Here is a 22,308-nt window from a genome sequence, read left to right as displayed (position 1 = left end):
CTGTATAATAAGTTGTGTGGAGATAAGTGGTTCACATCTTGTAACTACTAGGATTATATGTTTTAAAACTATTACTTGTGCTAAGGCTTTGATTTTGCTCTTCTCTTTGTACAGGAGAAGATAAAAGGATGGAGAGGTTATGCTATTTACCCTGCTTGAAATTTTCATATATGCACAATTTAAAAATTGTAGTGTACAAACAACAGGGAGCCTTTCAGAATTTTACTCAAGATTAAAGTAAATTCAGACCTCTGAACTGAGTTTTCTTTCTTTTTAAATACCCTTTTTCTTTTCCATAGGTTTGCAGCCTTAAAAAATAAAATCAGAAACTAAAGAAACTTGAAGTATCTCAAAGAAATTGCATTTTCCATTGGCTGACTGCCGACAAATATAGAGAGCTTCTTTGCCTATGAGTATGCCTGCATCTTGACTATATTTCTATATGACTGTGAGGGGCAGTGTTCGGAATGAAGCTGCCATCATGTCATCCACAGGCAACGGCACTGATATTGAAGAATTCTTGGTCAACATTAACTTAGGGCAGTATCTTCCTAACTTTAAGGAATATGGCTATAACATTGTGACAGATTGCACAGGCATAAACAACAGTGTGCTTCAGCAAATGGGAGTGCTGCCTACAGGGCACCGCAGAAGGATCCTTAAACAGTTAGACACTGCTCTTTCAAAAAGACAAGGACATTCACTTCTCCATGAAAATGTAAAACTCAAAGACTCGACAGGTTTAGAAAAGAAGCAATATTTGTGCGTGGATGAGGATTCTCCAGTAAGCAATTTAAATGCAGATGAGACTGACTTGATACCTGCAACATCATCAGTGCAACTTCCTAATGAAGCTTACTTTGGTGAAGAAAGGTTCAAACTTGGAGAGCAAAACTTATCGGAGGCAAGTGATGATAGCATTACAAATTTGGATTTTTCTGGTTTATACCAGAATTCAGACAGCATAGTAAAAGCTGTCAGTCTAAGTGGAAGTATTAAGATGAATGCTCAGCCGAATACATCATTGGAAGAAGCTGCTGCATACCAAACTGATGAGCACTTGGCTGGCCGTTTGGCATTTTGTGATCCTCCTTCTTCGTTTGCTCATTCATGTGAGACAAAATACAGTGAAAACAAACATCTCATGCTTGCAGATGGGGATGATCTATCTGATTGTGAGCCAAGTTCTCCATTCTTTAAGTTTCAAGGAGAAATGATAAACAATGACTTATATGATTCCTGTACACAAAACAGCACGACAGTATTTCCAAGAGCAAGTCGGTCTTTTATGTTAAGACATCGGCCTGTGCCAGAAATTCCTGAATCAAGCAAAGTTGAGACTTCAACCAGGTAATTGTTGTTTCTTTTTAGTGAAGAATTGTTCTAGAAATTATGGGACTTTTTTTTTTTTTTTTTTTTTTTTGGTGGGGGGGGGGGTTGTGAAGGGGGCTGTAGGCTGTATGGGCAAAGGGTGTCTTTTTCTGTGGATTTTTTTTTATATGTGCTGTAAATAGCTTGGCTCTGACATGAATAATCCTAAGAAGGATTAAGCAAGTCAAAAGTGCAAATGGGAGTATAAAGGGAAATTCTAGAATAGTGTCTCATTATAATCTCTGCATCTACTTACTTTGAGAGAAATGAATCTTCATTGCTTTAGGAATAGCCTGTGTTTAAAAACAACTATATCAAACATTTTTGAAACTCAATCTGTATGCGCTTCAGATAGGGAAGAATGAAAATACATGTTACAAAAGCAAGATTTAAAAACAAAAAGCTGTTGAATCTATTCCAAACCAAAATGTTACTGATATGCTGGGGTTAGCATCTCATTAATAGTATCTAATGAAATTCTGATCTGTGGCAGGAAAATAGTTATAAAACAGTAAATTCAAGAGGATAAAAATTCATCCTTAAGTATAAAAATTGTTGTAATTGTGTATTCAAGTTATATTTTAGTACCTTTTAAGGTTGTACCTTTCAGAAAATACTGTTCTTAGAAAACAAAGGTTTATTATTTTATTCTAAGTCTTGGATTTAAAAGATCTAGGAAATTTTGCACAGCTGTGTGTATTAAGGTACTTTCATCTGAAAAGTGAGGCAATATTTACAAAAGCCTTCTTGCCTGTTGAATGTGCTGTATGGTGTAGCCGTCCTGTAAGGATGTATCTGTATGAAGGAGGATTTCTCAGACAGGATTGCATATGTGGATGTAGGAAGATGATTTGAAGTCTTAACCTTAAAGCGTAGAACTCTGCAGTAAAATTTATATTCTTTTAAATTAGAATGGGATGCTTCATGGAGGAGAAAATTATATTATGCTGTCAATCTAAAGCAACGATTTTCCTCAGGATGGCTCTTGGACTGATTTCTAAACTGGTTGTCATCTAACTGTTAATGCAGAGAATGAATGCAACCGGTTTGTCATGTTAGGTGTTGGCTTCTGCTGGTATTCATATAGCATATGAATATTATCACTATTCATATAGTGAAACTTGGACTTTAATGATGCTTGTAGCATATTTTTTTTTTTAATGAGGCATTCCAGGAGGAAGAAATAGGAGGAAAAAAAAGAAAACCAAGTGTTTTTTTTATTGTTATTTTATTTTAACCAGCTACAACTTACATGGAATTTTGTAGGATGACAAAAAGATGCATCTTCAGTCAAAGGACATTTTATTTGGCAATTAGAAAGGCTTTTTCTAGATGATGGAGGTGGAAGGTTTTCATAATTCATGGAATCCTTATAAGGATTCTGTGCAGCACTGGTGAAATTGGCTTGGAGAGCATCCAGTAAAGGTTGTTACTTTATGATAAATTGCATAGTTTGCATTCATTTCAAAATATTCATGTGATGTGGGTGTAGATTTTGATTCCTTCAAAATGGCAGAGTTTGCAATTAGTCTACAAACTAGCAAGGAACACTTGCTGTCTGTAACAAACAGTTTTTGTGGCTTGTTTTGCAAAAAGGCAATGGAATGTAGGGGAAAAGATCTGATGTTACTATGTAACTCCAGACCTCCATTAATAACATTCAAATGATACCATACTTTAAAAATAAGAGGCAGTGAATGTACAGCTGATCACAATATTATGGCCTGTATACACAAAAAGTATCTTCCCCCAGATTTAATCGTGCTATTTTTGATTTTGTTAATTGTAAAGATTTACTTGTCATGCTTGGTAAGTGTCTTACGGAGAAGAAAAACCTCATGCAAAGACACATGCAAAGTTTTGTCACTGTAGCCATATCCAAATTATCAGGTTGTGCTTTTTTTTTTTTTTTTTTTTTTTTAAACCACTAGCTGTGCCTGGAAGGGACGTGTCTGAGAATGTTTTGTATTTGTCTTTTTCATCTGCATATCTCAGCAGTTAGAAACATCATTAGCGAGTTTATACACGCCCTAAGTGCAGAGTTTTCCCAAGCATTTTTAAGTTTCTTTTAGATTAATGAAAGATGTTAATATTAAATGCTTTAATACAGTCGTCTGGTTGAACAGGTGGAGAGGCAACAATTCTTTGCAACAAAGAAAAGATTTGCATGATCTACTTGGAAAAAAAAATAAAACATATATATAATCAGTGTCTTCTAAAACACCAAGAAATTGTGCTTATTGAAACTTTGAAGTATAAACACTTTTCAGTGGGGAGTGGCTTTACATTAACTTCTGTGGGGTGATCATCCCCACTGCATATAACAAAGCTACTCCTGCTGAGCTGAAATGGGAATCTAATGCTAAAAGATAACAATGACTAGCTACTCTTATCTCTTCTGAGAAACAATCACCCAGTAGAGATAACATGCTGTGCTTATGGTGTTCCCACCATGCCAGTAAATCCTTCAGATCCTGGTGTCTTAGAGACTGATGTGTGACTGGGTCACTAACATCGTTTCCACATTCTGATTTGTGAACTCCAGCTTTTCTTCTTCATCTTTATGCTCCAGTTATAACAATGTAGAAATCCTGAAGGACAAGCAGCAAGTCTGTCAGATGAAGATCAAGAGTAAACCAAAGCTTCTAAACAGAACTTAAACTTCATAGAAACGTTCATGATTAACCTTGCTGAGTATTTTTTTTTTTTTTTTTTTTTTAGAGGCAAAGAATTAATACATAACTTTAAAGTGGTGGCTTGCAGTGTCTTTAGCCTCAGGAAAGATCATGTCTATGCAATCCTATAGGAAAGACAAACATTCTCAGCTGGTTTTTATTGATAGATGCTGGTTTCATCCTTATTATACTGTGTGAAGGCTTTCTGCATAGAGGCAGAAAATTCCAACTGAAATCTACTGGGAAACCCAGCATCTCCTTCTTGTCATGCATGGATGTTGGCCTTAAAGCTTTATTCAAGGAAATGCCTTTCTCATGATCTCTTAAGTGCCTTCTAACACTAAAAGCTTGTACAGTAGGTCTCCCTGTGGCCCTTTGTAGTGCTGTGATTCTGTCACTTTTTATTACTAATAACGTGCCTACACCTCTTCTAATTTTGTCTACTTTCCTGTGCCTTGCTTGTGCTCCTAGCTCTTACCTGTAACAAAACATGCAGTCAGCTGGTAGGACACCGTGACGTTTTAGAAGTTGGAAGTACCTTGCTTTTCTTTGTTTTTGCAAGTATACTTGGCACCGCTGCAGTACTGGGGTGCGGAATTAAAAACATACAAAAACTTATACAATGTTCCTGACAAATCATTGTGCAGATTTTTCTAGCTCTTTCAGATAATCAGCACTGAAGCAATGTTGGGTTCTTGCCAGCTAGATTTTTCCTTCTTATCACAGCATTATGAGCTCAGTATTGATACAGAAGTAGTAAACATTGCTCTGAAGGCCTTCAAAAACTTCTGAAGGAGTTCAGAAACTAGGGGGTTGCAAATCATCTTCCAAGATTGAAATAATCTGGTTCAACAGGTCTTGATAAGACTGTCAGAACCTTTTGCAATGAACTTCTGAGACCCTGTATTTTATGCTTAAGTGACTAGTCTTAAATTTTTAGTATATTTTCCCGATAATGTCGTTGAACAGAATAAAGGATTAGACAGAGGAGGGTGCAAATTTTGTGGCCTCTCTTGGTACTTTTGGTTACTTCTTACCCATGCAAGTGAAGAACTGATGCCTCTAAGATGAAGTGAAAGTATTGCAATGGATGGAGCTAACCACATGCATGCCCTTAGCCTGAGATTAAAGATAAGCGTGGAGATGCGGAAACCTCTGAAGCTACCTTGGACCATGTTGTTTAGCAGTTGCTCTGTAGCTCTGGTTGCACCCTTTGGAACAGCAGTGCCTTTAAAGGGAAAGCTAAGCAGGTGTGTCAGGTGACAGAGCTGATTGTTGTGCCCAAGTAACATTTCAGACTGACCAACACCAAATACATCCAGGCTTTCCACATCCTCCGACTCTGTCGCTTGTGTTGTTCAGTGCTGATTGCTTATTGCAGGAGAGAAGAAATAGTCCAAAAATAAATCTGGAAAAACTGCTGCATTGCTGGAGGGGCAGGAGGAGGGAGGGAAAGAGGACTTCAGTGTATGTATGTACATGTATACAGAGATGCTGTGTGCCTGTCCTGGTGCTGTCCATTTTGTGCAAACAGCTGCTGCTGTAGTGGAAAGTTAGCAGTGCTGGTATTCTTCACACTCCGTTGCGGGCATGTAAGTGGTTGAGATTGCTAATGAGGTTTCCAGGCTAGTGCTGCTGCCTCCCTCTACTCTGTATGTGGTCACACAGAGCAGCTTTTCGGAGGGAGAAGCTGCTCTATCTCTTCCTTTGGCCAAGTATCTCCCTTAATTGACTTCTGCAAGCAGCCTATGAAGCCCAAGGCTCAAACAGCACGGTAGAGCACTTTGGACGTATTCATGTAAAGGGAGGGCTAGGTCTCGGGTAGAAAATGTGATGATTGAAAACAAAAGCTTCATTCACATAAAAAAAAAAAAAAACAGCAGATGAATGCCAGTGAAGACTTTGAAGCACTGACTGCTTCCACTGAGCTCTCTCCCTCGCTTTATTTGCAGGCGTGTATAGAACAAATCGGCTCAGCTCTCACCTTTCCAGTCTCTCAGCCTTCAGCAAGACAAGTTGCTGCCTCATCACACCCTTTCATCCTGTTTATGTACAAGGAAAGGGTGGTGGGGAAGAGTATGCAGCCCGAACCACATCCTGTATCACTTAATTTATGAAAATAGTTAGTCTTAACCTCCACAGTTGTAACAAAGAGATAATATAATTAAAATTATGTTTATCTGTGTATAATTGGTACTTTGTGATTTGCAGGCTACTTGCACTAACTGTCCTATAGAGAGCAAAACAAAGATGATGATAATCTCAAGAAGTATTAAGTTTTGGAAATGGTTAAGGAAAGTCATGTTTATGTAGATAAGTTTTCTGTTGGTGGTGGCTTTGATTTTTGTTTGGTTTTCGTTTGTCTTTTTTTTTTTTTTTTTTTTTTGTTTTGGTCTTTTTTGCCCCCAAATAAGTCTTCTTTATTTTTCTGTCATTTAATGTAGGAATTTATTTTGTACAACAATTGACAAGGATGACAAATATTGTCCTCTTGCACTCTATTTTTTGTTATATTTAATCTCTCAAGCAGATATTCAGAGTAAGCTATTTTAAGTATTTATTGAGGTAGTTTTTACTTGACATAAGGTAAAACTTCCCATTCCTAAAATGACCAAAAAAAAATTTATTTGGGGAGTGGGTGGGGGGAACACCCTGCAGTTCATATTTTTAACAGGTTTTCTTACTTTGTATGGAGCATATACGCGTAGACACTTAATACAAACAAACAAACAAAAAAAAGCAGGTCTTTATAAGTTGCTTTATCATTTCACGTTTCCTGATGAGTTTACCAGTATTACTCGTGACTCATTGCTATTACCACTGCCCACTTTTAAATCCTTCCACTCTGAAACTAAGCCTTTCACTCACTGTTTTACATAGGGAAGAAAACCATCAGTTTAAAATCTCTTTTAGTCAAAGCTGATTATCTGTCCCTCTCAAATTCATATTAATGCTATTAGTACCCTTAAAAACAACATACAAATCCTGTCTCTGTTGAAAAATATTATTTCTATTTATGTATTTATTTGTAAGCATTCCGGGTTAGTACAAATGCATGAAGTTAATTTGCTAATGTAACTTCAAAAGATTGTAGCTACATCAATTTTAGTAAGACACATGAAGGAACACAGTGCTATGTAGTTTTTGTAATTAGAAGAGTGAGCAGTTACTATGTATGGAGCTAGGCCATGATCCACTTCAACTGGGCAAACTCATCCTATGTTTTCTGAGAATCGGATCTTACAAAATACCATCAAGAAACATAATTAATACAACCAGGATAAAATTTGTAAAGGTACTTGTTATTTCAAAGTGCAGCTTCCATATTGAATTTAATTCAGCAATTTCCTTGGGGCAAATAGAGGCATAGATTGAAAATGATACAAAATGGTAGTTCATAAACATATGCTTTCTTGTCATAGGGAAACATCAGCCTGTAATGTAGAGTTATTCAATTTGGATGTCGTGGGGTGGTATTTCTGGAGTTTTGAGCATAACAAACCTTAAAGACATAAAATTCACCAATAAGTCTAGTGGGGAAATGAAAATCAGATATATTGATATTTTTATTAAAACATTTATCTTTGGCTTTGAAAGATGGAGAATCTGAAAACTCTTAGAAAAAGCTTAAAGGATCTTTTTTATAGCACTTATGAATCAATGAGTATTCTGTAATGATGCACAAGGATCTGTATCGCTGATATTTCAAGTGGAGAAAGTGATATAAAGAAGAGAAATTACTAATTACTTGTGTTAACAGGTGAAATCAGTTTGATTGAAAGCAGACTGAAAACAGACTGCTGCAGCAGTGAAGATGGGTTAGAAATGTACTACTTCAGGTGTATTTTCTCCTATTCTGTTATTCAAAAGCTGCTGCATTAGCCTGAAATCTCAATAATAATAATGAAAACATGATTTTTCCAGCAGAAATGTACCTCTGTACATGGAATCCCTGAAATACTTAGGAGCTAGCATAACACCAATAAAAAAAAGTAATTTTTCTCCTGTGTGTGGGAATACATTCTTGCATATCTACAAAATGCACAGTCATAGGCGCAGGTGGTATCAAAGAAATGTCATTTATGTCTCAGATTGAAAGTTTATTAGGGGAAAAAGAAAATAATGATTGGGAATTAAAAATTTTCAGCACTTTTTTTTTTTTCAGTGGTCCAAGGCATCTGCTTTGTCTGGATGCCTAGGCTCTGTGCTTAGAGCTCAGTGTTGAAGATTTGGCTTTGATACTATGCTGTTTTTTTTCAATGTATTTGTTGGTATTGAATGTGAAGTAGAAGAGATGGTAGAGGATGGGGGAAGAAGCGGGATCCCCATGCTTCCCAGAGGTCTAAATGTATGTTAAGGCATTCAAAACAAAACAAAAAAATCTGAATGTGTGTGTTAGGATCAGTGAAGGAATTAGTTAGGATTCAGCATCATGAAGAGAGAAAGAAAGAATGTTGGATATTTTAAATTCAGTCAGAAGACTTTTCTAAGACTTAAAATTGACTATTTCTACATTTGCATGTAGTTGTAATACTTTGTTTACCTGCATAAGATGTCTTTGCTCCATGCTCCATTTTTGGGAAATTTCACTTAATATTTTCATTTTGTGCTCTGTTTTGTTCAAGCTCCCTTCAGAAAAGAAAGAATGTGGATCTTACAAATGTACCTTGTGCTGGGAGGCAAGCTTCACAAAAAAGTGAGTTAAGCATGCTGGTACTTAGATCTTGAATACTGAGACAAAGAAACCTCAAACAAAAAACTGAGGTCTAACCTCGTTTTTTGTTGAGCAAGTGTTGACTTGCCATTTTAAGAAATACTGGGTATCTGGCAAGTATGAAAAAAGTGTGATGTACATAATAGCAGAGCACGTAACCACTTCTACGTTTTACTTAGTTCTTGTTTACGAGCTAATAGCATGAAAATTACAAAATATTGTCTGTAAACGTAATTTAACATATATTTTTTAAATACAATATGTTGAATTTTCAAGATGGTATGCATTTTTTTTTAAAGCAGAATCGATTTTTTCTTGAAGACTGTAAGAAGAGTATTTCTGACTAATGCATCTTCATTTGTTAGTGAGTAATCAGAGCCCCAGGAAATAACGGGAAATAAATTGGTAACTTCTTCCAGTAAACTATTTAATTCAGTCTTGCACAGTTTCAGTCAGTGACGTTTAAAAAAAAATAAATTATTTTAAACACTAGAAGTTTGAAGCTATACATATTAATTTCAAGCAAATAATTGGTGATGAAATGAAAATTGAGCAGAAATTAGGTGGTTTTTTGTTTCCTTTGCTTTTGTTTTTTAAAGTCAGAATAAAAGACAGTGGAACTATTGATCCCAAGAGTATATGACAAAAGTTTTTTGTTTTTTGTTTTTTAACTTGATAGGCAGATTAGGAAAGAAGATGATACATATATGCAAGCTATATCCAAATAAGATGCTAGTGAAAAGATGCAGTATAAAACTGCAACTATATTGATATACTATACTAGATATAGCAAAACTATAGCTAGATATAAGTAGATCAGTGTAAAAGTATAAATTTCTAAGAAAATGTGTTTCAGTTATAAATGAGAAATTGTTTCTTGTTCTTCAATATTTATTCATTTTGAGGAGGGCAGGAAAATCAGAAACAGAAAACTTGTATCCCTTGTTGATTATATCAGTACAATAATGGAGTATGACAATATGTGACTGGTTATTTTTTACTTTAAGAAACTTTCACAGAAGAAAAGCCACCCATCATATCTCCGTATGGAGAAACCTTTTTTTGGGACAACCTTCAAGATGCTAAGGTAAGTTGAGAAGTCTGGATATAAATGGTTTATATCTTCATGTTATGTATTGTGTACTGCCATTAATTCTTTTTTATTCTCTTTTGCTTCTCAGTATCTTTCTTGTCTTCTTAGGTATATGCACAAGTTTTATAGTTGTGATTTAATCCCAGCAGGTAGCTAAGCACCGTACTTACATACTCTCTGTAGGTGGCATAGGGAACAGAACTGTAAAGGTAAAAAGTGTGAGAACTCACTTTACCACTTAAAGCAAAAGTTTCATGTGTGAGCAAAGCAAAACAAGGAATGCATTCACTAGTTGCCATCAGCAGGCAGATGTTCAGCTATTTCTGGAAAAGTAGAGCTCATAATGCTTTTCGGGGAGATAAATGCCATCATTCTGAATGTCTACCTCTTCCTCCCTCTTTCCCCCAACTGTTATTGCTGAGCATGACACCGTATGATACGGAACATCGCTTTGGTCAGTCTGGGCCAGCTGTCCTGGCTGTTTCCCTTCTCAGCTCCTGGTGCACCCCCAGTCTCCTTACTGGCAGGGTAGCATGAGAAGCAGAAAAGACCTTGGCTCTGTGTGAGCACTGCACTGCAACAACTAGAAACATTCATGTGTTATCACTACTGTTTTCATCAGAAGTCCAAAACACAAAATGGTATGAGCCTCTACAAAGAAAATTAACTCTGTCCTAGCCAAAACCATGACAGTAGTGTAAATATGTAGGGACTAGTGACTTTTCTTAATCTTGAGATATGCTTTGTACTGTTCAATAGTAATAGGAGGCTCTGCTTTTTTTTAAAAAAAAAAAAAAAAAAAAAAAAAAAAGTAGGAGACATAATTGACTTTTCTGCCCCGACCTAGATGCTGCCATATCAAATGGAAAACAGTCAGTTATAGGCATTTCCAGACTACCTTGATGCCTTCCTTGTACCTTCTTAAGTACAGTGGTATATTGTAATACTTTGTGTCTAAAAGAGGTTAAGTGGGGTTATAACCATTAAAACTGACTAGTAAGGGGGAAAGTGGCTTTTCTCTCTTCTGATAATTCAATATCAAGACTGGGCATCTGGCTGGTGGACAACCAAAGAAAGCAGCTTATACATTAGCTTAGTTGATCTAATAGTCACTTTCAGCCATACACATTTTAAAATTCCTATATATGAAAGTTCTCAGGAATTCTGGTATTTTTCACAGTTTCCAGACTTGCTATATACACAGTAAGTCACTTTTGTTGCAGGATTCTCTGACATGAACGCTTTTGTTGAGGTTGGTAATTGAACTGTGAATGTCTTAGATGGTATGTGGACAGACTTCTGAATCATGTGGAGGTCCAAGAGGTGAAGTAGCTTAGTGAGGCATCCACCAAATGCTGTGAATGCCAGCTCTTGATTCTCACTCAGGAATTGTTGCTTCTTTGTTTGCTTATCCTTGTTCCAGCTGATCTCAAGCCACTGACTTAGGGAAAACAGTAGGTAATTCTTAGTTTCTTATCTGGTCTTTACTCTAAAGTTTCTCCTTTTCAACTACTCCAAATTATTCACTAAAATCAAAACTATTTGACTAGTAACTTTCAAAACAGGTGCCTATAATTTATTTTTTTTTTCCCCAGTATGAATTTAAGAATTGTGCATTGAAAATAAATGGCTTAAATTGCATCTTCTAGTGGAAGTGTTTTTAGAAGAATAAAAATGAACTTTTATTTTTCACATGTACTGTCTTCTCTTTGGAATCATGCCTTTTTGTTTTTCATTGGTGACTTTTTAAGGAGGTGGGCATAAATTCATGATGTTTCTCCTTCTGTTTCTTGTTACATACCTTTTGTGTATAGATTACTTCTGAGCTCCTTTTCTTTCCTAATGCATAGTCTTGTCTGTGCCAATTATTAAAATGTCTTTACAAATTCAAAGTTGAGCTGCTTTGCAATTAGTACAATGGCATAAGCAGGTTTTTCCAGAAAAAGTTTTCTGTCCTTGTCGTTACTTATTAAAGTTTTTCTATATATTTTATTGGAGTTGCTGCTTATAATACGGCATACCCAGGAAGTATGTTTGCAATCTTATAAAGCCATCCAATAGAAAAAATACCATTCTGTTAAGCTAGATTAACTGCTTGAAACAGAGTTATTATTTCTGCTGGCTGTAGAATCTCAATTAAAGCAGGATATTAGAACATGCTTTCTCTGATCTGAAGATTTAGATTTTAATTATCATGTTCATGTAAGTAAACAAGTATTTTTTTTATTTGATAAATCACATGCTAGTTGGAAACTTCATAGTTTGCTTCCATTAGAACATAATTGCAGACAAAGGTCATAAAGCAGAACTGTAAAACAAAGGTCCCAAGATATTTAATTTTCAAATTTTTTTTCCCTAGTATCAGGTATCCTAGGAACAAATAAGGAAGTTTTGATAACACTGTAAAGTGTTTGAGACTTTAGTAACTGTTGCTTCCTTTTAAAAATAACCTCATATGAGAATATAGTTCATCTGTATTCAAGAAAACAGCAATTTGTAATGCTGACTAAATGAAGCTTGTTCTAGGTGGTTAGAAGTTGGCCATTAACCTTCTTCCTGTTTCATTGGTGTAACAAAGTAAAGGCTTCTACAGGCTTTTATAAAGGGAGTGTCTAGAAACAGGTAATGAGTCACTACAGACTAGAGGTAAGTCAGCATGAGAGAATGGGGAATGAAGGGCATAAAGAAAGTATGCCTTAGACTTAAGTGAGGAAGAAAGACGGCTAGAAGCAGAAAGCCCTAAAGGGACAACCTGAAGAAGGAACATTTTTCTTTTTTATTGATTCAAAAAATAGCACAAATAAAAACCCTAACATTTCACAGCTGATATATTGCTGTGTCCAGCTGAAGAGTAAAGTATATTGGAATTCAGTTTTTCTGTGAAGAAATTCTGAGTTCAAGCCTCTAGAGTGAAATATTAGTTTTATTTCTTGCTGTAGATTCTCAGACTAGATTACTGAACTCAATATGCATGTTTTAATCTGTCAGCTCCTACGTGTTGTGGTATTGTGGAATGCTGGCCAGATTACAAATTGTGCAACTCTAAAATAAGAACTCTTAATATTTTAACAGGAGGGATTCTTATCTTTAAAGCCCTGTTATAAAACTGTATGGCCTTTAATAGAAGACTAAGGCAGTATCTTTCAAGTGAAGAGGCTTGTCCTGAATGGCATCGACTATTTAATGTGGCAGTAGTCCCAGTACAATTCTTAGTATTCAGGTTTCCTCACTTCACATTGTGACTGGCAAGACTGACTGTTAGAAAAAAATTAACAAAAATGCATCTGAATGTTTCCTGATCAGAAGTAGAGAGGTGTTTTTTTAAGGGCTGCAAGTAGGCAGTTCCATCTGGCTATGATCTAGAAGCTGGACTTCTTCCTTCAGGGCGGGTGCTTCCTCTGCATAAGAACAGTATACATTTAAATACTACATATATACACCCATCTTTCAAGAAATACTTCCTTCTATGAAGCTGACTGCAGGAGAAAATGGTGCTGCTACTTACCTTTGTACAATACCTGACAGTTGCAGGAGGTGTGAAATAGGAGTTCTGTATTGTCTCGAGTCTGAGGTTCTTGACAAGTAATCCTGTAACCAACACATGTCTTCCCTTCTTTAATTTGGGTGAAGTTTGTGTCTTTGTGAGGGAACAGAGCTCTGTCTGCATAACCTGTCTTCATTTATAGATTTCTGTATTTTAAAGTTTGCCAGCAATAGAAATGCATCTCTTGATTGCTATTTGGAAGTTCTCAGGGTCCCCTGAACTTGGCTAAGTGCTGAAGATTGCAGAGCAGGCAAAGGCAGGTTGTAAAGTGGTATCATAATGGTTCGTGAGAGTGAGCAGGAGGTGCAGCTGTGTACCCATACACAGTGGGTATGGTTCATCTGTCTGAGCAGCCTCGGGTTGCATCCTGATGAGCAACTGCAGATAATAGAGTAAAAATGTTTAGTATCTAACCTAAAGATGCTTCCTGGGTGATGACATCAGTGTCTTGGCTGCTGCATAAAAATGTGATACTGCCACCTTCTCACCTTTTGTGAGGAGCGTTTCAGGCATTTTGCAAGTAGCAGACAGGTTGCTTGTTAGTTTTCTGTTTTTGTTTGTTTGCAAACCTAGGGGTGTTTTTCATTATCATCAACTAATCCTTGGTGCTACAACATAGCTAATAGTGTGTGGTGTGTGTAGGTGTTGTTTTGTTTTGTTATGTTTTTTTTTGGGGGGGGGGCGGGTTTCTTTTTTTTTAATAAGCTCTCTGATTGGCAGAGGAGGACAAAATGTTCCTTAAGGATTATCCTATCAGCAGCCTATATCTTCCCCATTTTTTTTTTTTTTTTTGCAGAGTACAAATATGCAGCTTTTAGCTATGCCCTTTTTTAAGCTTGTCTTTTCATGTTTCCTAGGCACAGCCCTCAAATATAAATGAGATTTTTCTTCTGGGGGAAGAAAAATCAGCAACAGTTGTGAAAGCTTATCTGCTTTTTTTTTTTTTTTTTTTTTTTTTGCCTCTTTTCGGCTTTGTGACATACACTTCCAAGTTTAAATGAGTAAATTAAATTGTTTCCGTCATAAAGCATGTAGCTGTTCATTTTTGTTTGTTTTTGTAAAGGAAGAAAGATGAAACTTGAGAAGCTTATTAATGCAGTATGATTGTCAGATCAAGTTTAGAAAGTATGGAGTGTAATGTTCTTGAGCAGTGTTAACCTTGACATTTTGTACACTCCAAACAGTTTGTGATAAAGGTTTCTAAACATTCATAAATGTGCCTTTTAGGAAGAAGAGCTTGGCAAGAAAATACTAGATATGTTTAGCAATCTTACTGCAGGAATTTTGAATTTACCTGTTTTATATTTGTACCATGAAGGCTGTACATTTAATTCAGAGAAATACTGACATGAAAGATAGGCTAACAGTAGCAAATCATAAATGGTATACTTAAGATGCATGTAAATTGTGGCTCTTGAGCTTAGAAAATTTCAGTGTAAAAATAATACTCAATTGTGCTTCAAGAAATAAAAGTCAGAGTAGTAATTTTTTTATGCACTGTTTTTTAATTTATTTGTCTTAGGTATTTTGGACTATGCACAAATATTTTTGAATATTAAAATGGAAATATTGAAAATAACATTTTTAAAATACTTCTTGAGACAATCTTTCAGATGCATATTACTAAAAAATTTGGAAAAGTGTATCTTTGCTAGTTGGTCTGTTTGTGTGTGATTTGTGTCTACAGTAATTTAAACAACTTACTATTTCATTTACATATGTTTTTTATGGTATGTTTATTTTCTAGGAACTTCATGGAAATGAACTCCTGGTTTGTGAAAAGAAATCAGATCTAGAAATGAACGAAGAACATTATTCTCACAAGAACTCATGGTATTAAATAAGTTATAGATAAATCTAAAATTTAAAGAGGAAATAATTATTTAGTGATATCATAAGTAGAGCTCTACCTATGAAAGGTAGTCACCAGCTGTGACTTTGTTTATTTATCTGTCCATCTATTTACACATCATTTCATAGGAGGTTACTTTCCTAAAACTATCTAATCTGAGCTTCAGAATGTTTTGTGGATTTGGGAGATGTCTTGTCCCTCTCTTCACACAGGAAGACACATTTTATTTTTGAATGTCTCTTGTCTCTTATGTCTCTTAGACAACCATCTCTGAGTGCTTTCATACTGTCTACTCATAAAAAATAAAATAAACTCAAAATCAAGCAAAACACATAAAAACATTTAATTCTTTCCATATTACAATTACTTTATTCTTTACAAGGGGGAGAGACTGAAGAGCAAGATGATACTGCAAATCCTCCAGAACTTTAAAATGAATAAAGCTAGTTTTCTGAAGAAGCAGAATTCAATTTGAAGTTTCGTAATGTTCAGGTTTTTAAAGTGACCACCAGGTGTTACCTCATTACCAGCCCTATTTAGAATGTAGGATTCAGTTAAGGTCATAGGTTGAAGATATATATTGCGTTTAGCTCAGCCTGTGGTTATCTGAAAAATGAAACATATTATAGCACATTTGCAATATGTCTTAAGAATGTTTGTTCTGATTGATACTTTGTTGTGTACACTCAGATTAAAGTGTACTTTTTCTTTCTAGTTCCCATAATCAGGATGAGAAGACAAAGGAATGTGCAAAAAACAAACCCGTGTCTCAGGAAAACAAATCATTAGCACCAGAAGATTTTGAAAGTGAATCTGTATACTCTGTTGTGGATCAATGTTCTTTACCTTTAAAGAAAAAGAAAAATAAAGCCAAAAGCCACTCATCTTGTAGTAGGAACCGAAGTGAAGATTCAAATCACTTGATCAGTGAACAAATGGATTTTCGGCAATTTGACGGAGCTCAAACTTCGATTGCAAATGAATCAATAACACCGTATGCTTGTTTTTATGGGCCATCAGTAAAGAAGCTTAAAGCAGGATGGCTGGATAAATTATCCCCACAAGGGTATGGTATTTGTGGTGATTACTGTGTAATTGCAAAGATGTATGTTTGCATGAGAGACTCTGGTCACTGTGGTGGGAAGAAGGGAACTGCTTTTATTGCAAGAGCACAGGGCTTTTCTTCTGTGTTCTCAATTTTAATGATATGTTGTTACCTATCCTAAAGTTTATTTAGGAAGTATGCTCAGGAAAGATATTCTCACTAAAAATGTTGATTGCCACTCATGAACTGTAGTGGAAAAATCGAGAATTAATTTCTAGCAACATTTCCAATCTGTGAATCTTTGCTGCTCTTCTGTGGACCACAAAGTGAGCAAAACCAAGGTCTGATTCTGAAATTTTGCTTTACTGGTTTAGCTGTGAACATATAAAATAGTGGTTTTCTTGACTGGAAATCACTATTGGTTTCAGAGTTGTGTAGTCTCATAGGAATATAAATCAAGCTCTGAGTGTAGACATGTATCTACGGTGAATAGTCTCCTACTTTAGTTTATCAACGTGCCTAAATTTTGATGGAGGAATCTGAGCACAAGTCTTACTTTGAAATTTTAAATAAAAAAGAGAGTAGAATGAAAACAGATTCTTTATCATGTTTGTAGCTTTAAAAAGCTCTTGTTTAATTGCTATTATTGTTTAAAGTTTCTTCTACTTTAAGTTAACGTATTTTAAATTCCCACTTTTCTTAGACTGTGTTACAGTTAAGAGCTCTCTATTATCAGATCTTCCCTTTGTAGATATAGTATACTCTGACATACTTCTAACCTCCTTAACTAATTGAATAGACAATTCTTCAGTAATTTCTGCTTTCGTAATTGTTCTAATGATTTTCTTCATTGCCTCTCTGCATTTTAGAGGTTGGCACAATTTAACTTTTCCAGTCCATTTCTGATTTCACTAGCATCTAGAAATTAAAGCTTTTGTCCTTCAGTTCTTTAATGTTTTTACTGTTGTTCTCCTTGAGACTTAGTAGTTCTATATTCTTTGTTCTTAGGACTTCGTGTTTAGCTGCTTTGAAAGGTGATATTAAAATGTTTGGCCTTTCCTTTCATTAGTTGCAGCTATAGTAATCGTAATTACGCTGACTATTATAGGAATTATATTTTTTTCAATTTACTGACAAAAGTTATTGAATTAAATTGCTTGAGAATACATTCTAGTTTGAGCCCACTGGAAGGAGCTCTGTGACACAGCAATTTCTGTTTGTTTTTTTTTTATTTGTTTTTTTGAGAGTTCTGACTCACAAAGATTTATTTATTTATTCATTTATTTGCTTTATTGTGATGTATTGTTAAGGCTGAATAGCAAGGAGGAATAGATCTGGTTTGAAATTCTGCAATGGCAAAAATCTGCACAAACCTAGTTGTATGTTTTGGTTTTGTGCTTTTTATTGAGTTTCAAAAGTTTCATCAGCTTTCATGGATTATTACTAAGTGTAATAATAGCAACTATTACTTTTAGTAAATAATCAAAGATTAATTGTATATAGACTCAAAATAGTCTTTTCTCCAGTATAATATGTTTATGCTACCTTTTTTGGAACTAAAAGAAGTGTATTCTCTTCTCAGAAGAGTTGCAGTTAGCTTTAATTTTTAATTTGACTTTTTTTAATACCTCAGTTTTGGCAGTTAGCTAATGGAGTAATAAATACAGTTCTAGATTCCAGATGACTAATACTGTGCTGTTTGAAACTGAATGTGAAGGGTTTAGGTGAAGTACTGAGTGAGAATGTATTACTTTAATATTTGGTGGAACTAATTCATTATCTTTTTTAATTTAGTGGTTGTGTAGAAAAGTTGCAGCATCAGTAGCCTCAAACCAGTGATACTCCTTGGCTAAATTTCAAGGTCTTGTTTTTAAACAGTTTAATGAATGCTATTTTTTTCTTTCTTACAATACCATTTCTCAGATTCCCGAAGACTTAAGGAAACAGACCAAAGAAAAACAAACAAACAAAACCAAAAAAAAAAAAAAAAAAAAAAAAAAAACAATTTGTTTTGCCATTAAAGCCTTGCCTTGTTGAACTTAGTGATATGGTTTAGTGCAGGACTTGTTAGTGTTAGGCCAGAGGTTGGACTGGGTAATCTTGGAGGTCTCTTCCAACCTAAATGATTCTGTGATTTCAGTCCCTGCCAGCTGAATGTGTGTTTGTTTGTTTGTTTTTTTTTGTTTTGTTTTTTGTTTTTTATAAAGCTGTTATTTACACCTGGCATTTTGTGTCTCCTCAGGGGAACGAAGATGCACTGTTTCCTTAATTTGCTGTAAACTGCATTTAAAGTACAGCTTTCCTTTTTAGTGAACTCACTATAAGTTGTAAAGCCATTGAGTTTGTTTACATTGTACATGGCACTTAGGTTCACTTTTCTTTTCTGTAACATCTCAAAGTTTATTGATATTTTAATGGAAAACAAATTCTACATTGGCTTTTCCAGGTCAGAAAAGATGAAGATTTATTGTAGTCATATAATACAAGTTAATTAAGCCAGAGTTGCTATTTGATTGAAGTTTTGATAAACTATCGCAGTCTCCTAATCCTAAAACAGAGCTCTCTTTTAATAGTAAAGGAAATAACATTGGGAAAAGAGATGTTAGAGAGGTGTCTTGTTCTTGCTTAATTAACTTGTTTAATACATCTTAGAATTTAAATTTTTATAGATGATAACTAACAGGCTGCCAACATTTTTAATGAGCATGATGGACTGCTTCAGGTTCATATTTTATATATATATTTATTTTTATTTTTTTAAGGAGGTTCTTAAAGAGCATAAATTAACAGGAAACTGAGGTAATCAAATGAGCTTCTCATTAATGATCTGATGACAGAGGCTGATAATGAATTTTAACATTGTAGTTGTTGAATGATTTGGTGTGACTGATTCTTATTCATTGGTCAGGGAAGAGAGTGCTCAGCTGGGGTTGACTCTATATGGTTTACATACTGTAATATGTAAACAGGGATGAACTTCTCATGGACCTATCAGTGAGATGGTCACTTCAGATTCTCAGCTTTCCTTTTTGCAAATGATCTTAAAGAGCTCTGAATACTTAAAGGTATGCTCTGTTTTCAGAGTATTCCTTTGCTTTCTGTAAAAATAGCCTGTTCTCATCCTTTATACCTGTTAGATTCAAGCAAAAGTACATTATTGAAAGCTCTTTTCCTTTGTCACTTTGGATACGATAAAGAGGATGGGGAGGGGAAAGAGAGGGGATATTTGATTAAAAAAAAATACAAACATGAAGTCACCAAAAACTCCAGTGATATTGTTTATTATATTTGAAATCAATATTCTCCTTTTAAAAAGGTGTAAATTTTAATTTCTAGAATGTTTAGGCCCAAATACAGGAGGCTAAATGTGATTTTTACTTCTCATTAGTTTGTGCTTGAGATATTCTTAAAAGCCAGTGTTGTTTGTAATTTTAAATGTATTACTTCTTGGTTCACAGCAAACGTATGTTTCAGAAGCGCTGGGTTAAATTTGATGGAGACAGCATTTCTTACTACAATAACGAAAAGGTAAGTGACATGTTTGGGTCAAAAATGCATGTGTATAATATACATGATAAAGAAATAATTATGAATGAGTCTTAAATATATTTTCAACTGCAAAATCAGGATAAGATATTATTAGTTATTTTAATGTGTCCTTGAGATCTTCATGTGTTCTTCATCCTCTTGTCTAGAAGGCCTAGTGTTCCTGCTATTTCCAGGTAGATATCATCAGAACTTTCTAGTTTAGTGAAGGAGAGACACTGCTGCATTCTGCAAAAGGGAACAGGATCATGAAAAACACATTTAAGAGATCAAATGCTACTTTGGTAGCTGCAAACTGTCTTGTCATGGAAATCCAGCATGTTAGTTAATTTTTTTGTTGTTTGTGTGTTTTTTTTTTGTTTGTTTGTTTTTGAGAGAAAATTTGGCCTGGAAGACCTTCTAAAAACAAATGCTCCATGCCACTTTCCTAGTCACTAATTTTAATTGTCTCTCCTTTGCGTATTCTAGGAATAATCACATAACATGGGACTAGTTTACGTCTGAATGGGTCTCTTTAAAATAAGCATAATTCTGTGATGTGAGTGGCTGGCTTTGTTTGTTTCTGTACCTAAGAGACAGATCCTTACTGAAAGATTTGCAGGCTCATGAGTTGTTTTGTTTCAAGTAGTTTGCTTCTGATACATGATGTAAAAATGGATTTGAAAGTAATCATTTTTAAAAAAAATATATGAAACTTGGAAAAGACTTACCTGAGTGCTTGATGTTGTTTTTCACACTAGAAGCCATTGCTTTTTTGAGACCTATCTTTAAACCTTGCCTTCTTTTTTCTAAAAATTTCCTTTTTTCTTCTTTTTCCTATTATCTATTTAATACACTTCAGATGACTAAAATTATTTTTCTGTTGCTATGTGATTAATTCACTTCTTTTGGAAAAACTGCAGAACTTCATAAAATCAAAAATGATAGATGAATGCATAATATGCATATTTTGAAATGAGGTTACGTGCATGTGTATTGCTTGAAACACTGGAAAGAATTTCCTGTTGAAGAAGATGCATATTAAATTAAGACCAAAATACAACTTAGGGTAAAAGTTCCCAAGCATTATGCTAGGCAGTGATAATCACTAAGTATTCCGCAGATGCTTTATATAATGTGCATGCTTTTTGACATATTTCAGCAGATTATGAAAGGGGAGAACTAAAGTAGAAAATGGCTGTGTACGTCCTGAGGGTCCAGAGAAATTGTGAACAAGCTCAAAAAATTATTTATATCATGCTTCATTATGCCTACTGATGAGGAACATGAGACAACCTGTTTTTGCTTGCTTATTGTTCTTCATTTACAGTAGAATACATGATTATGTAGATGAAGAGAACAATAGAATAACATTTGGGTTGGAAGGACCAAAAATGTTACTCCCTTTGTGATATTCATACCATACCACTTTGCGATATGCATACCATATTCTGCTTTAGACAAGCAGAAATACAGAGTTAGCTGTTAAGAAAGACTTTTTAAATAAATAAAAATCCTATGACATTGGGACTTGCTTAACATTGTCTGTAGCATATTTAGGCAAAGAATGATAATTTCAAAGAATTTTAAGTCATGCTTAAGCACTGGGGGTTTATTTGCTTATTTTGGAAGGTCACTAGAGACTGCTTTGGGGTCACTAAGTCTAGAGTAGGACTTACAGGTTTCTGTCATAGGAGATTCCAGAAATCATCCCATATGTTGAAGGGAATATTTAATGTGGCACAGTTGCTTAAAAAGCTTCCAACTCTGCATCCTCTATTTAAAAGATATTTGTGACAGTTTGGGCCATCAAGAGCTTGCAGGAGTCTTGGTTTGAAGGCTCCTTGTCTCCCTTTTCCTGAACAGAGTATAAAACCATGCTCCTGGAGTTGAAAGTGTCGCTGGTTGGTCTGTGTTCAATTTCAAATTTGTGTGTCTGATTTGTTAACTCCTTTCTATACTGTAAGACCTTTTTATATCCAAGAACTGTGAAGATGAAGGCACATTCTGATGATAGCTGAGGATTTGATGAAACATTTGGAGTACTTTGCAGATAGGAGGAAAATAGTTGTCTGTCCATAGTTCTGAGTGCATGATGGGATTGGTTTTGGGTAAGTAATGGAGTCACTGGAGAGCATGAGCTTTTTGGCAGAGTGGTCTTTGTTGGATCCCTCTTCCCCCACTGAGAGCGTTCATATTGCCTGCTAGATGGTTACCAGCATGTTCTGTAAATATTTGCAGACCTGGCAATACCTCCATGCAGCTCAGGAGCTGGTTCTGATAAAGGTAGGAAAGGTAGTTCACTGTGGGCAACAGGGCCCTCCTCCTAACTCTGTGTCTAGTTACGTTTATATGAGGAAGTTATCATTTGACCTCAGTCTTAATGGCAAGATCCATCTGTTCTAATCTGTGTTTGTCCAAGGATATTCCAATACACAGACAATATGTTATAAAGGAATTGTTACACTTTTGCTTTCACAAATATCAAT

General features: G+C 35.1%; 1 protein-coding gene across 4 annotated transcripts in view; it reads left to right on the top strand.

Annotated features, from left to right (window-relative positions):
• ARAP2 (ArfGAP with RhoGAP domain, ankyrin repeat and PH domain 2) overlaps positions 1–22,308 on the top strand; it is a 128,042-nt gene that overhangs the window by 5,535 nt on the left and 100,199 nt on the right. For all 4 annotated transcript variants that reach the window (XR_014692625.1, XR_014692626.1, XM_084518018.1 and 1 more), the window contains exons 2-7: positions 300–1,350; positions 8,672–8,742; positions 9,768–9,847; positions 15,145–15,230; positions 15,965–16,315; positions 19,753–19,822. Coding sequence is in view for 2 of the 4 variants with exons in the window: in XM_084518018.1 (XP_084374144.1) it covers positions 443–1,350; positions 8,672–8,742; positions 9,768–9,847; positions 15,145–15,230; positions 15,965–16,315; positions 19,753–19,822 (1,566 nt within the window). In the remaining 2 variants the exon portion in view is untranslated. The remainder of the gene's footprint in view (positions 1–299; positions 1,351–8,671; positions 8,743–9,767; positions 9,848–15,144; positions 15,231–15,964; positions 16,316–19,752; positions 19,823–22,308) is intronic.

This window comes from Aythya ferina (genome assembly GCF_964211825.1).
Source record: "Aythya ferina genome assembly, chromosome: 4".
Classification (NCBI taxonomy): Eukaryota; Metazoa; Chordata; class Aves; order Anseriformes; family Anatidae; genus Aythya; species Aythya ferina.
Note: the sequence above shows the minus strand (reverse complement) of the source record. Positions and strands in the feature narration are given on the sequence as shown.